Genomic DNA, 15,771 nt, shown 5'->3' with positions numbered 1-15,771 from the left:
TTTCCATGTATTACTTTGACAAGAGTGTGACCCTCATCCCCCCCCCCCCCCCCTGCCCCAATGACTGACTGGCCTAATTGCCACACATTTATGTTCCCCATAATTATTTGGTGACACCTGAAGATAAAGCTCTATGCTTCAAAACTGGTTGTGCAATATATTAAAAAATTACTGGGAACTGAAGTGGATTTTTATTCTATAGATAATTATTTACATATATTGTAATAGTGTATTAATTGGATTTACCACTTTATGAATTAAATTATGTGTTGTGGCTCAAATAGAAGAGGTGTATTATCAGGTAGTTAATTGCAACACTACAGCATTGATGTTTCCTTTACCTGTAAAGCAGTACACAGGCAGTCTGAGTTGTTAATTATTACACATCCTGAGAGGCATTTCTCCAAACATGGTTCAGATCTTTCCACCAACATTTATTTTAAATTCACTTCTGCAGCATTCAAAAAATAAGCAAGCACTAAATATGTCAGACATAAATCCAAGGCACATGTCCATGTAACGATTTCCCCTACATGGAATACGACCTTGTGCTCCATCTTTAAGAAACATGATATTAATAGCAAGATAAACTTGGCACTTTCTTTCTTCTCATCCAGTTTAGTTTCTAAGCTCATGTCAACTGCAGCGTAGTGACAACAGCAGCTGTGAATTACAGGAAAGTTTGTGGGAAGGTACAATATTCCAGCAATAGATTCAGGTGCACAGTATAGTTGCAGTCATATGACATAGTAGTATAGCCTGTAATGTACTTACACCACTCAGTGAAAATATGAATGAAATGAGACACACTTTTCAGCCTATATTTGGAGCCATTTCCTGTCTCCTGCCTCAATGTAAAAATCTGTATTCATTTTTAAATTTTTTTATGTCTCACAGGTTAGATGTTATTAATTTTTTGAATTGAAGACACAATTTTATGAGGATATTTTTCTTTACAGGTATCCCAAGATATGAAGTTGGAGGAGATGGACTGTTCATTAGTAATGTTACACTGGATGACCGTGGCTATTATCAGTGTCAAGCTTTCCAACTCTCACCACATATCTCAAACATGCAGCAAAAGACAATTTTTGTCAAAGTTCTTCGTAAGTATATATTCTTGTGTGTGTATGTGTGTATGTGATGGTCCACATGACCATCTTTTTCTTTCTTTCATTTTTTTAACCCTGCAATTTTCTTCCAAGTTGAATTGCTACACAAACAAAAAAATGAAAGTAATGTTTTGTCTTTAAATGTGGCTTATAAATAAGAGTAAAATTATAAAACTTTCTGTAATACAGACATTAAATTGTTTGTACTGAAATTTTAAACTATAGAAGTAAGTAGTACTCTCCAAAAGTATGTTGCTAGTATTAAATGGCAAAGCCCTAAAGAGAATGATAAGCTCAGCATTTTCACTTAATTTTTATGCTAATATTCCAACTATAACAGAACCTCTATTTGGTAAATAAGCAGTTTTATCCAAATGGTTGTCTGTGAGCTACAGTGCCAAAGAGTGGCACAATTCTCACCAGAAAGCACTAAGTTCAATCACTTTTGCAGTTTTTCCACATGAATATATTATGTCCACAAACTATTTGCTCATGAGCACTTTTTTGCCAATATTAGCTAAGTTGTTTATATTTGTCTTTATCATCTCCTCAATCTCCTCCACATCACCAAAAAATGTTCCATGTTTCAGTGCTATGGATAGAAGATGACTCTGTCTTTCCACCTCTTGATTTCAGATGTCACTTCTGTGTACCTGTGGAAACAGCAGCTGTGATTTCTGTTCTAATTATGTGCTGTTTATTGTCTATGCCTGTGACAAATCTGAGAATTCAATATTTTACTGTAATTACACTCCTCTTCCCAAACTTCATATTTGTACATTGTTTCTGTGAAACTCTCTAATGTTTTCTTTATTTCTGATTACTACTTTACTTCTGTATGCATCATTCTGATTAAAACAGTGCTATTTGTATTTTCTCAAATTTGGTCCATGTGCTGCAGAACAGTTGCTCAACTAATAAAGTAACAAAGTTACAGCTGTTCTCATTTCTAGCACTGACTCAACCATCATCATACATAAGTATCCATCTTGCCTACATGATCACCTAAAACAAAAGATACATTACTGTTTTAGCACGGCACCCATTAATAAACTTATATTATTGAATACACTGCAGCTTCACATTCCATCAAGACTGGGCATAGGCTGTCTTGCAAGTTAGAAAACATTGTTACGGTTCTTTGAGTCATGCATTCATTGTGTTATGTAGATGCTATATTGATGGAGAACCTTCAAGAATGCAGCACAAGTCAAACTACTATCAAACTTCTGTAAACTAATTTGTGCTTATTCCGATTAAATAATTATGAGATAGATGAACCATGGACCTTGCCGTTGGTGGGGAGGCTTGCGTGCCTCAGCGATACAGATAGCCGTACCGTAGGTGCAACCACAACGGAGGGGTATCTGTTGAGAGGCCAGACAAACGTGTGGTTCCTGAAGAGGGGCAGCAGCCTTTTCAGTAGTTGCAAGGGCAACAGTCTGGATGATTGACTGATCTGGCCTTGTAACAATAACCGAAACGGCCTTGCCGTGCCGGTACTGCGAACGGCTGAAAGCAAGGGGAAACTACAGCCGTAATTTTTCCCGAGGGCATGCAGCTTTACTGTATGATTACATGATGATGGCGTCCTCTTGGGTAAAATATTCCGGAGGTAAAATAGTCCCCCATTCGGATCTCCGGGCGGGGACTACTCAAGAGGATGTCGTTATCAGGAGAAAGAAAACTGGCGTTCTACGGATCGGAGCGTGGAATGTCAGATCCCTTAATCGGGCAGGTAGGTTAGAAAATTTAAAAAGGGAAATGGATAGGTTGAAGTTAGATATTGTGGGAATTAGTGAAGTTCGGTGGCAGGAGGAACAAGACTTCTGGTCAGGTGACTACAGGGTTATAAACACAAAATCAAATAGGGGTAATGCAGGAGTAGGTTTAATAATGAATAGGAAAATAGGAATGCGGGTAAGCTACTACAAACAGCATAGTGAACGCATTATTGTGGCCAAGATAGATACGAAGCCCACACCTACTACAGTAGTACAAGTTTATATGCCAACTAGCTCTGCAGATGACGAAGACATTGAAGAAATGTATGATGAAATAAAAGAAATTATTCAGATTGTGAAGGGAGACGAAAATTTAATAGTCATGGGTGACTGGAATTCGAGTGTAGGAAAAGGGAGAGAAGGAAACATAGTAGGTGAATATGGATTGGGGGACAGAAATGAAAGAGGAAGCCGCCTGGTAGAATTTTGCACAGAGCACAACATAATCATAACTAACACTTGGTTTAAGAATCATGAAAGAAGGTTGTATACATGGAAGAACCCTGGAGATACTAAAAGGTATCAGATAGATTATATAATGGTAAGACAGAGATTTAGGAACCAGGTTCTAAATTGTAAGACATTTCCAGGGGCAGATGTGGACTCTGACCACAATCTATTGGTTATGACCTGTAGATTAAAACTGAAGAAACTGCAAAAAGGTGGGAATTTAAGGAGATGGGACCTGGATAAACTGAAAGAACCAGAGGTGGTACAGAGATTCAGGGAGAGCATAAGGGAGCAATTGACAGGAATGGGGGAAATAAATACAGTAGAAGAAGAATGGGTAGCTTTGAGGGATGAAGTAGTGAAGGCAGCAGAGGATCAAGTAGGTAAAAAGACGAGGGCTAGTAGAAATCCTTGGGTAACAGAAGAAATATTGAATTTAATTGATGAAAGGAGAAAATATAAAAATGCAGTAAGTGAAACAGGCAAAAAGGAATACAAACGTCTCAAAAATGAGATCGACAGGAAGTGCAAAATGGCTAAGCAGGGATGGCTAGAGGACAAATGTAAGGATGTAGAGGCCTATCTCACTAGGGGTAAGATAGATACCGCCTACAGGAAAATTAAAGAGACCTTTGGAGATAAGAGAACGACTTGTATGAATATCAAGAGCTCAGATGGAAACCCAGTTCTAAGCAAAGAAGGGAAAGCAGAAAGGTGGAAGGAGTATATAGAGGGTCTATACAAGGGCGATGTACTTGAGGACAATATTATGGAAATGGAAGAGGATGTAGATGAAGATGAAATGGGAGATATGATACTGCGTGAAGAGTTTGACAGAGCACTGAAAGACCTGAGTCGAAACAAAGCCCCCGGAGTAGACAATATTCCATTGGAACTACTGACGGCCGTGGGAGAGCCAGTCCTGACAAAACTCTACCATCTGGTGAGGAAGATGTATGAGACAGGCGAAATACCCTCAGACTTCAAGAAGAATATAATAATTCCAATCCCAAAGAAAGCAGGTGTTGACAGATGTGAAAATTACCGAACTATCAGCTTAATAAGTCACAGCTGCAAAATACTAACACGAATTCTTTACAGACGAATGGAAAAACTAGTAGAAGCCAACCTCGGGGAAGATCAGTTTGGATTCCGTAGAAACACTGGAACACGTGAGGCAATACTGACCTTAAGACTTATCTTAGAAGAAAGATTAAGGAAAGGCAAACCTACGTTTCTAGCATTTGTAGACTTAGAGAAAGCTTTTGACAATGTTGACTGGAATACTCTCTTTCAAATTCTAAAGGTGGCAGGGGTAAAATACAGGGAGCGAAAGGCTATTTACAATTTGTACAGAAACCAGATGGCAGTTATAAGAGTCGAGGGACATGAAAGGGAAGCAGTGGTTGGGAAGGGAGTGAGACAGGGTTGTAGCCTCTCCCCGATGTTATTCAATCTGTATATTGAGCAAGCAGTAAAGGAAACAAAAGAAAAATTCGGAGTAGGTATTAAAATTCATGGAGAAGAAATAAAAACTTTGAGGTTCGCCGATGACATTGTAATTCTGCCCGAGACAGCAAAGGACTTGGAAGAGCAGTTGAATGGAATGGACAGTGTCTTGAAAGGAGGATATAAGATGAACATCAACAAAAGCAAAACAAGGATAATGGAATGTAGCCTAATTAAGTCGGGTGATGCTGAGGGAATTAGATTAGGAAATGAGGCACTTAAAGTAGTAAAGGAGTTTTGCTATTTGGGGAGCAAAATAACTGATAATGGTCGAAGTAGAGAGGATATAAAATGTAGGCTGGCAATGGCAAGGAAAGCGTTTCTGAAGAAGAGAAATTTGTTAACATCCAGTATTGATTTAAGTGTCAGGAAGTCATTTCTGAAAGTATTCGTATGGAGTGTAGCCATGTATGGAAGTGAAACATGGACGATAAATAGTTTGGACAAGAAGAGAATAGAAGCTTTTGAAATGTGGTGCTACAGAAGAATGCTGAAGATTAGATGGGTAGATCACATAACTAATGAGGAAGTATTGAATAGGATTGGGGAGAAGAGAAGTTTGTGGCACAACTTGACCAGAAGAAGGGATCGGTTGGTAGGACATGTTCTGAGGCATCAAGGGATCACCAATTTAGTATTGGAGGGCAGCGTGGAGGGTAAAAATCGTAGAGGGAGACCAAGAGATGAATACACTAAGCAGATTCAGAAGGATGTAGGTTGCAGTAGGTACTGGGAGATGAAAAAGCTTGCACAGGATAGAGTAGCATGGAGAGCTGCATCAAACCAGTCTTAGGACTGAAGACCACAACAACAACAACGAGATAGAAAAAGCTCATTTTTCACTTGTAACAAATACCAGCTCTTTATCTTCTACAGCTAGTTTAACATCTACATGGTCAAACAGATATTTTGCATTGAACAACAGTTATCTACATTTCTAATAATAAAGGCATCCTTACAATGGATTTTACAACTTGTCATACTTATATTTATCTTCAATCTCTGAACCTATATAATTAGATAATTTGAAGAGCGAGTGATCAATCAGGTAAGATTTTAAATTTCTTTTGAATTTTAGGGACTCCCAATTTCTCACTCCATGTCTGATGGATGTGTGTGAATATACTTGCACACCAACACAGAACCCTGCTCTGAATCATAATACCTGTCTCACCACTCTATCTTTGACTCCCCAATGATGCGATGCCCTAAAATTTTATTTGTGCATTCTTCTACCACAGTGTTCTTACCCTCACAAGTACTAAGATATATTTCATTCATGTAAAAGTCACTGCAAGAGTACTCACATTCACACACTTCTTAATATTCATAATCTGTCTAAATATCACAATGTTTCTAATAAAAGTGAGGAAGTTGATGGAAGCTCTGTGTTACCTACTTTTGCTATTGCCCTTGTCATGTATATTGTACAATTCCCATTCAACACAAGACCTTCTTGTACTTATTTTATGCATTCTGCTTTGAATTTATCAATCATCTAAATATGTGGGGGGCAGTAAAAATTTTAGCCAGTAATTAAAGTATATTTGTTTGATATGTTGATTCACTGACTGTCAATGCTTTGACATCAGCTGTACCATGTATAAGTCCACTACGCAATCGCCACATACAAAAATGTGTGCCAGACCAGGGTTCAATCCCTGTATGTTCCCTGGACGAACCAAAATGTCCATATGTCATCACATTGTTTACACTCTTATATTGCAGTCCACTAAATTCTACACCTAACATTTGTCATAGTACTTGGATTCCTGCAACATGGAGAATGAGACACTGCCTCAGTGGGCATAAGATGATAACATTGTTGGTCTCAGTTCCTTGTTGTCTCATTCTCCTTGTTGCAGGAATCCAAGGAATGTTGGGAGCATCAGCTGTTGAATTTCGTGGATTACGATATAATGATTTAGATAGTGTCACATTTGGAAGTTTGGGTTGGTTTGGGGAGCGTGCACAGAAGTTTTTAAGGTGACCACCCCTGATTAGCAGGAAATCTGGGTGAGAGTCAACAAATTTTCATTTGTCACTATTGGGTAGTAGAACTATACCTAACACAGCTGATCTCAAAGATTTTGTAGTCAGTGAAGAAATTTCAAATTACAACTTGAATGAACAACAGTGTCTGTTCTTTCAGACATGCATATAAGTGCAATAATAAGTTGTTGTCATCTTATCAATTATGTCATTGGCCTTCAGACTGAGATTGGCACCCAACAATGACCCCAGTACATTCAACTCTTCCTTACAATTTTCCCATTTTTCATTTTATCTTAAACCTGGTCAAAATGAACCACTATTTCTGGAAACTAGATTCAAAGTGTACTTCTCTATGTTGCTTTGTACTCTGTTTTGACAAAGTTTAATTAAATACAGTTAACATGTCTGTTTTAACAGTTTTAAACTTTTTACCAGTTTTAAACCTTTACTTCTGATTTCCATTTGTCTTTTAAGACTTCATGAGGCATATCGCTAATAAGAGGAATAGTGTCTCTCAGTGGCAGATAAATTGTAATTGCATTCGGTGATTCAGAAATAATTGTCAGACTTTAAAGTTAATTATTTTCATTAAATTACTACAATACTGCAATTTAAAAAATCCATAACTCTTCAAATTTTGTCAGCCATTACGTAATTTTGAATGTCGCCTATCCCATGCAGCATGAAATAATGTAAAGATATAAAATAAGATATTCTAGGAAATTAGCTGCATTAATCAGATAGAAGGAGGATAAAACCCTACCGAGATTTATGACGTTTTGTGTAAGTAATTTCATACTTTACAGTTAGCTCATGAACAAACATATGTTTCAATACATGTAATTTCTAATGTTATTTTTCCTTTTCATTAGATGAACCAAAAGAAAAGAATAAGAAAGATACAGCATACGGTTTCATCAATGGAACAAAAAATCTGACATGTGAGGTTGTAGCTGAACCTCCCCCTGTGTTCAGATGGATGAAAGATGATGTCACAATCAATGAAGATGAAAACATAACTATAATCAGTGATAATGACACAAGTGTACTGCAGGTAATGAACACTGTTTTATTTTTCTGGTGTTCACGTTCAGATGTGCTTCTATAAAAAAAATACACTCCTGGAAATGGAAAAAAGAACACATTGACACCGGTGTGTCAGACCCACCATACTTGCTCCGGACACTGCGAGAGGGCTGTACAAGCAATGATCACACGCACGGCACAGTGGACACACCAGGAACCGCGGTGTTGGCCGTCGAATGGCGCTAGCTGCGCAGCATTTGTGCACCGCCGCCGTCAGTGTCAGCCAGTTTGCCGTGGCATACGGAGCTCCATCGCAGTCTTTAATACTGGTAGCATGCCGCGACAGCGTGGACGTGAACCGTATGTGCAGTTGACGGACTTTGAGCGAGGGCGGATAGTGGGCATGCGGGAGGCCGGGTGGACGTACCGCCGAATTGCTCAACACGTGGGGCGTGAGGTCTCCACAGTACATCGATGTTGTCGCCAGTGGTCGGTGGAAGGTGCACGTGCCCGTCGACCTGGGACCGGACCGCAGCGACGCACGGATGCACGCCAAGACTGTAGGATCCTACGCAGTGCCGTAGGGGACCGCACCGCCACTTCCCAGCAAATTAGGGACACTGTTGCTCCTGGGGTATCGGCGAGGACCATTCGCAACCGTCTCCATGAAGCTGGGCTACGGTCCCGCACACCGTTAGGCCGTCTTCCGCTCACGCCCCAACATCGTGCAGCCCGCCGCCTGTGGTGTCGCGACAGGCGTGAATGGAGGGATGAATGGAGACGTGTCGTCTTCAGCGATGAGAGTCGCTTCTGCCTTGGTGCCAATGATGGTCGTATGCGTGTTTGGCGCCGTGCAGGTGAGCGCCACAATCAGGACTGCATACGACCGAGGCACACAGGGCCAACACCCGGCATCATGGTGTGGGGAGCGATCTCCTACACTGGCCGTTCACCACTGGTGATCGTCGAGGGGACACTGAATAGTGCACGGTACATCCAAACCGTCATCGAACCCATCGTTCTACCATTCCTAGACCGGCAAGGGAACTAGCTGTTCCAACAGGACAATGCACGTCCGCATGTATCCCGTGCCACCCAACGTGCTCTAGAAGGTGTAAGTCAACTACCCTGGCCAGCAAGATCTCCGGATCTGTCCCCCATTGAGCATGTTTGGGACTGGATGAAGCGTCGTCTCACGCGGTCTGCATGTCCAGCACGAACGCTGGTCCAACTGAGGCGCCAGGTGGAAATGGCATGGCAAGCCGTTCCACAGGACTACATCCAGCATCTCTACGATCGTCTCCATGGGAGAATAGCAGCCTGCATTGCTGCGAAAGGTGTATATACACTGTACTAGTGCCGACATTGTGCATGCTCCGTTGCCTGTGTCTATGTGCCTGTGGTTCTGTCAGTGTGATCATGTGATGTATCTGACCCCAGGAATGTGTCAATAAAGTTTCCCCTTCCTGGGACAATGAATTCACGGTGTTCTTATTTCAATTTCCAGGAGTGTATTTTAACAATAATACTATCAGGACAATACACTTCATGCTGAAGACGAAAGTTAAGCAATGGAAATTCCAGGATGAAATAACAACAATATTATGAAAAGAATGGATTGCTACTCACCGTATAGAGGATAAATGGAATCACAGACAGGCCCAACGAAAAGACTGCTATACATTTTAAGCTTATGTCCAAATGACCTACTACCAAAACAGATAGCATACAAACACTTTCATACAAGCACAATTCACACACACATGACCACTGTCTCAGGTCACTGTGGCCAGACTGCAGGCTCAACTGCACAGCAGCGATCTGATGTGAGGATGGGGTTAAGGAGGAGGCATAGTATGGGGAGGGAGATAGCATGCAGGGATGTGGTGCATGCAGGGACATTGTGGGGACAGGGTATGGCTGTTAGGTGTAGTGAGGAGATTTTGAGAAAGAGAGGGAGGGGGATAGAAAAAGAGAGGAGTAGAAAAAGATGCTAACTGCTGCATTGGTGAAACAGAAGGCTGTGTAATGCCAGAGTGGGGGCAGGGAAGGGGACAGGTAGGTGGAGGACAGCAGCAACTAAACCATATTCTCCACAGGGTTTCAACTACCTCTCATCAAGCCCTGAGCTGAGGGATATCCTACCCACTATCCTTTGCAGTGGTGTTTCACTACCCAGCAAACCTATGGAATAAGCCTGTCCATCCCTACTCTATCCCTGCTCCCAATACCTAGTCCCATGTCCCATATTTTGCAATAGACCTGGGTGTTAGACCTGTTCCATGCATCCTCCCACCACCAACAACTCCAGTCCAGTCACAGACATCTCCAATACCATCACAGGCAGGGCTCCCTGTGAAAGCAGCCACGTGATGTACAAACTAAGCTGCCACCACCTTGCTGCTTTCTACAATGAACAAGCTGTCTGTTTGCATGAATAGCCACTGACAAATAGTAGCCATGATACAAGTGGAGCACCCAGTTGCTGAACAAGGTGCCCAACACAATTTGCTTCACTTAAATGACAGCTTTATAATCTGCCCTATCTGAATCCTTCCTACCAATACCAGCTTTGCAGATGGAAACTCTCCCTTTAAATATATACTATGTTCCCATAACCTCCTAGCCTCAACAATTGCTAGCCCTTGTCCTCCAACTACCTATCCCCTTCCCTACTCTCACTCCAGCATAACACAATCTTCTATACCACCAACAGACCCACCACTCTTTTCTTTCCTTTCACCACTTCTCTCCTTTTCTTCTCACTGCCCTCTCCTCCCCCAAATCCTCCTGACTGCATCTAGCAGCCCGGTCCCGTCCCCATCACACCCCTGCATGCTCACACAAGCCTCAGTACATCATGTCTCAGCTCTACCCTGCTATCCCTCCTAGTCTATGCTTCCTCCATATTCTCACCAGCCACACCAGATGGCTGCTCCTATCAGGCTCAGTTTAAGTCCGTAGTCTGGCCAAACAGTCAGAGACAGTGGTCTTGTTTGTATGATTTGTGCTTGGTGAATGTGCATTGTTCTCTATTGTGGATGAAGTTTTTTGACTGACAGCTTAAATGTACATCAGTTTTTTCATTGTCCCTGTCTGTGACTCAGTGTCTCCTCTATATTATGACTAGCAATCTATCCTTTCATAATACTGAAGGTCAAAGTTACTACTTGATATCAAAGAAATATTTAAATTATCTTTAGAAACATTTTAAAAATTTAAATGTAACTTTTATTATTAACCAAAATTGCACAATTATTATCAGATGACACTATGGACAACTTCAGATTCTCATAACCAATAATGGCCGATGATCTTTCTCAGCTCTTTCTTTTATTTCCCGCATTCTTCGTTCATCTTTTCACAGTTATTAGTTTCTACAAATCCTGAAAAAAGAAGTAACCTGTACCCCAGTGTACTTTCTTTCCCTAATACTGTTCATGAAGTCACACAGATTCCATTTAAGAATAAAAAAGCTATTACAAAAAAGTAGATGAAACAGCACAATTACCTACTTCGTAAATCAGTGTGGTGTAAGAAATGTTGTGTGGGGACAACATTGTCCAATTTGCTTGGGCAAGAGAAGTTCAGGTGCCCCAGATCAGTGGAGGAATAAGTGGAAAGACAAAGACAAACCTCACTACTAAGACAGCTCTCAGACTGCAGTGGTATGTAAACAGATTCAGGACACATGTGAAGGAACTGAAACTGCTAGTGCAGAGCAGACCTCTGTGCTGGGTTGTTTCAGGAAACATGTTTTAAACTTAGTGACACCCTGCACCAAAGGCTACACCATAGACAATAAAGATGACCTTGCTGGCAATAGGATCATTACAAGGATGACAGTTATTGAAAGTAACATGCACTAATCATCTGCCACAACCTGGACTGCCAACCTTCATAAGACATGCTGATGCTTCTTATGGTGGTAAGTACAGAGAGCATACTACAATCCTTTGTAAATTCCGACAGCAACAGCTTGAACATCTGACTGTTTGACAGTAGCAAACAAAAGATGCACAGTAAAAATTGAAGTCCTTGGAAAGCTAAAGCATCATTTTTGATCATTTTTGTATTTATTATTGCATACTATCAAAATATGCAGCTTAATTGATGCACCATGTTCCAGAACACATCATTTTTGCTAGAATCTGTTGTATAGAAAAGTCAGGAAATATGATGTTGGCAGATAAAGCTGTTACCAGCTGATGTCACATCCACTATCTGCTCACAATGTCCTGAATCTGGGCTTTCCAGCTCTGGATTGTCAGAAGTCAATCAACCTCAGACCACTAAGATTCTGTGCCTGACCACTGCCAACACTGGAAATCTGAAAATAGTGTACCTGTAATTGAAGAGCTGCCCCATGCCAAACCAGTAATCACTTTTGTAGTGTCAGCACTGCATGATGAAAGCACAGCTCACTCCCCCTTGACTGCCTCTTTCCTCATTGGCAGCTCATGCACAGGGAGCCAGAGGTTGGAGCTAGCTTCCTCCACTCAACACACCTTCCTGAGAATTTGTTTAGGAAAATGTGGATGAGCTACAGGTAGCAATTGTTTTTACAAGAAGTGCACACTAATTTTAAGGCCATATATATTCCTCAGCCTTCATAAAAAGATCTAGGTCCAGTATCAGTTATTAAACACTAACAAATTGCTAACTTTAGATATATAAAATTTTTGCAAGGAAATGACAAAAATGCCACGTCATAACTCTTTGTAAAAACTGCCAATTTTGCATAATGCTGGTAAAAACTGCTGATTTTGTGTTATTTGTTGAGTTATTGTTCATCGGTCACACAAGCAAATGATAGTACGGGAATAAAACTAAATACTTATGAAGTCCTGCAAAAGTTCAATACTTGGACCAGTTTCATTCTTGTTCTACTTACATAGTTTATCAAGGATGTTGGAATGTTCTTCTAAAATTTTGATGACTACTGATGGTACAATTATGCTCTTAAAAGGCCCAAAAATTTTCATATCACAATTGGTCAGGTTAATAATCAAACAGGCTTAAGACTGGAGCACAGCAAATAACTTAAATTTCAGTCTTACAAAGTCTCATGTTATGCAATTTAAAATAAATAAAAAAGGCTTACAAGGTACAAGAGGCAAGATCAACAGACAAACATTAAATTAAACTCTGTGGGTTAAACTCCTAAGCATCCAGGCAGATTACAAATTTAGTTGCTACCAGTATCAGGATAAGTGAATCAAAAGTTCAATTCTGCCCACTTTGTACTTTTCTTACTGCTTTTGAGCTGCAGTTGAAGCTGTTAAAAGTATGTATGTAGGTAAACAATCAGTGTAACAACGTAAATAAAGGGTTACCAAAAAGTGTTAGTATAGTGTTGTCTTCTCAAGTGACTTGGCTTCCCGTTTGATTACGTTCAAGTTTATTAAAATTTGTACAAAATGACCCTATTAATTGTCTCTAATGGAACTGCATGCACATTTGCCAAGTTTTATATCCATCTGAAACTTACTTTAGGTGTTAGAACTATTTCCACACATTCCACTATCTCCATAAAATCCATAAATTTGACAAGCCATTGTTCCTGATTTGAGTGATTTGTAAGCAATGTATTTTGTAGATTGATTCCATTTCCTTGGTATTCTGCTACTGAATTGTAGTCTGCCACCTGTTTCTATTTGATCGTTGTCTTCCATATCCCTACAAAGCGCTCCACCCAGGTATTTGTAAGATTTGGCCAATTGCAACAATGACTGGTTGATATTATAGTCATAGGCCCCTATTTTATTTGTGAAGAACACAGTTTTATATTTGTGACCATTTAAAGCATTTTTCCAGTCTTTGCACCACTTTGAAATTTTATCAAGATGCAACTGTATATTGTGCAGCTTTGTTCAGACAGTACTTCATTACTGATAATTGCAGCAACTGTGAAAAGGCTGACATTGCTATTAATGTTGTCTGCAAGGCCATTAACAAATAACACATACAGAAAGGATCCCAAGGCACTTCCTTGGGACACACCTGAAATTACTTCTATGTCTGTCGATGGCTCTCCAACAACGTTATAATATCTTCTCAATATGGTTTTCAAGAAAATAGGTCAGCCATGAATGCACTGTATGAGCTCTTAGAGAAGTGCTCAAGTCTAATTGATCATAAACAGCCTGTTGTTGTGTTCCTTGACCAATCTAAAGCATTTGACATGGTCAAACATAAACTGCTCCTCACAATACTTGATAAATTTGGAATCAGAGGTACTGCCTACAATTTCTTCAGTAGCTGTGTTAGTGAAAGAAAACAAATCCCAAGGATTCTACCTACTGCAGGTCAGATACCCTAAATAACTTGTGGTGTCCCACAGGGGTCTATTCTTGGCCCAGTCCTTTACACATTGTTCATCAACAACCTCCCAGAAAACATCCCTAATGCTTATTCTTTTCTGTATGCTGATGATACAATTATTGTAATTTCCAGCAGAGAAGATAGGCTTCAAGAAACAGTCAATGAAACTACCTATCACATAAAATTTTGGTTTGCGGCAAACAGTCTGCTAATAAACATTCAGAAAACTGTAATCATGAACTTTCACACAAGGTAGAATGTTACCCCCCTGAATGGAGACATACATACTGGCAAAGATGAAACCATCAGTGGGCAGGAACCAAATTTCTTGGACTAACCATCAGTAGTACACTAAACTGGAAACTGCACGTAGATAGTTGCATAGAAGCTCAGAAAAATGTGCTACCTTCTCTTGTCAATAAATGATTCAGCTAACATGGACACGTTGCAGCTCATATAACCTGCTCTGTCAAGTGCAAGATGGCAACATGTGTAGACATAATAGAAAATTGCTCAGTAAGTAGCAAGTACTTAGTGTCCTTAAATTGCATATTATGCAATAAAATCATACTAATTGGTGTTAGAATATGCTTAGTGAGGCATCAGTGATATCATACACATTGTTTCTCGAAAGTGGATCATGAAAACATATCGTGTGCATGTGAAAAAATGTGCAATGGCTGTGTGAATGCAATTGAAATGTGCTGTTCTAACTGTGAACAAAAAGTGCTAGTAGCATTGCAGTAAGACCTGAAAGATGCAAACGAACACATTAAGCTGCTGGAAAATACAGTGAAATATCTATCTACACCATCACAAAAAGAACTTGGAAATTCTCAAACCTACAACAAACCAAAGGAATATGCAAAACTCAAACTTAATTCAGACAGATTCCAGTTACACTTAAGAAACCGTTTTCAGTATGTACCCTTAGACAGTTAACTTGAAATGAAAGAGGCTGGCAGTTGCAGATAAATCATTTTCATCTGTAGTGGCAGCAAATAAACACACAATGTGTTCATTACATCAAAATACAGCTTCAGAAACCAACTGAAGGAAATGAATGTAAACAAGCAGTGCAACAACGTAAATATAGGATTGCCAAAAAGTGTTACTATAGTGTTGCTTCCTGACAGCCATGGCAGAGGAATAGGAGAAATTCTTTGTTACCAACAAGACCTCAATGTGACAAGGGTGGTGAACCTGGAGCAGGATTACAGGATACACTGAAGGACCATAAAAACAGTAACTGTGTGTCACAAAACCAGTGTACTGTGATAGTAGGTGGTGCAAATGAAATGAACTGAGAGTAGCAACAAGAGTTTTAACCCTGGAGTGGTCATGCAGCATCTTACAAACACCAGCTGCACTTCGTTCACTTACTGTTGTTCAACCGATACACTTGCAGACGTGTGGTACCATTTACCTTTCAGTTAACTAAATACCGAAGTATTCAGGTCATCAAATCGCATTAGTCGCCATACAGTGTTGAAGGGAAGAGATTGTTTCCGGAGCTGCATTGTTGGAGTCCACCAGACATCATGCGACCTTTGCTGTTACTGAAGGTATAT

General features: G+C 40.1%; 1 protein-coding gene across 1 annotated transcript in view; it reads left to right on the top strand.

The window, feature by feature from the left end:
- The window catches only part of LOC124803349 (neural cell adhesion molecule 1-B-like), a 68,054-nt gene that overhangs the window by 32,940 nt on the left and 19,343 nt on the right, over window positions 1–15,771 (top strand). The window contains exons 5-6 of the mRNA XM_047264534.1: window positions 960–1,106; window positions 7,723–7,904. Of these exons, the coding sequence (XP_047120490.1) occupies window positions 960–1,106; window positions 7,723–7,904 (329 nt within the window). The remainder of the gene's footprint in view (window positions 1–959; window positions 1,107–7,722; window positions 7,905–15,771) is intronic.

The sequence above is a fragment of the Schistocerca piceifrons genome, chromosome 6 (genome assembly GCF_021461385.2).
Source record: "Schistocerca piceifrons isolate TAMUIC-IGC-003096 chromosome 6, iqSchPice1.1, whole genome shotgun sequence".
In the NCBI taxonomy this organism is placed as follows: domain Eukaryota; kingdom Metazoa; phylum Arthropoda; class Insecta; order Orthoptera; family Acrididae; genus Schistocerca; species Schistocerca piceifrons.
This window is presented reverse-complemented; position numbering and strand designations above follow the sequence as displayed.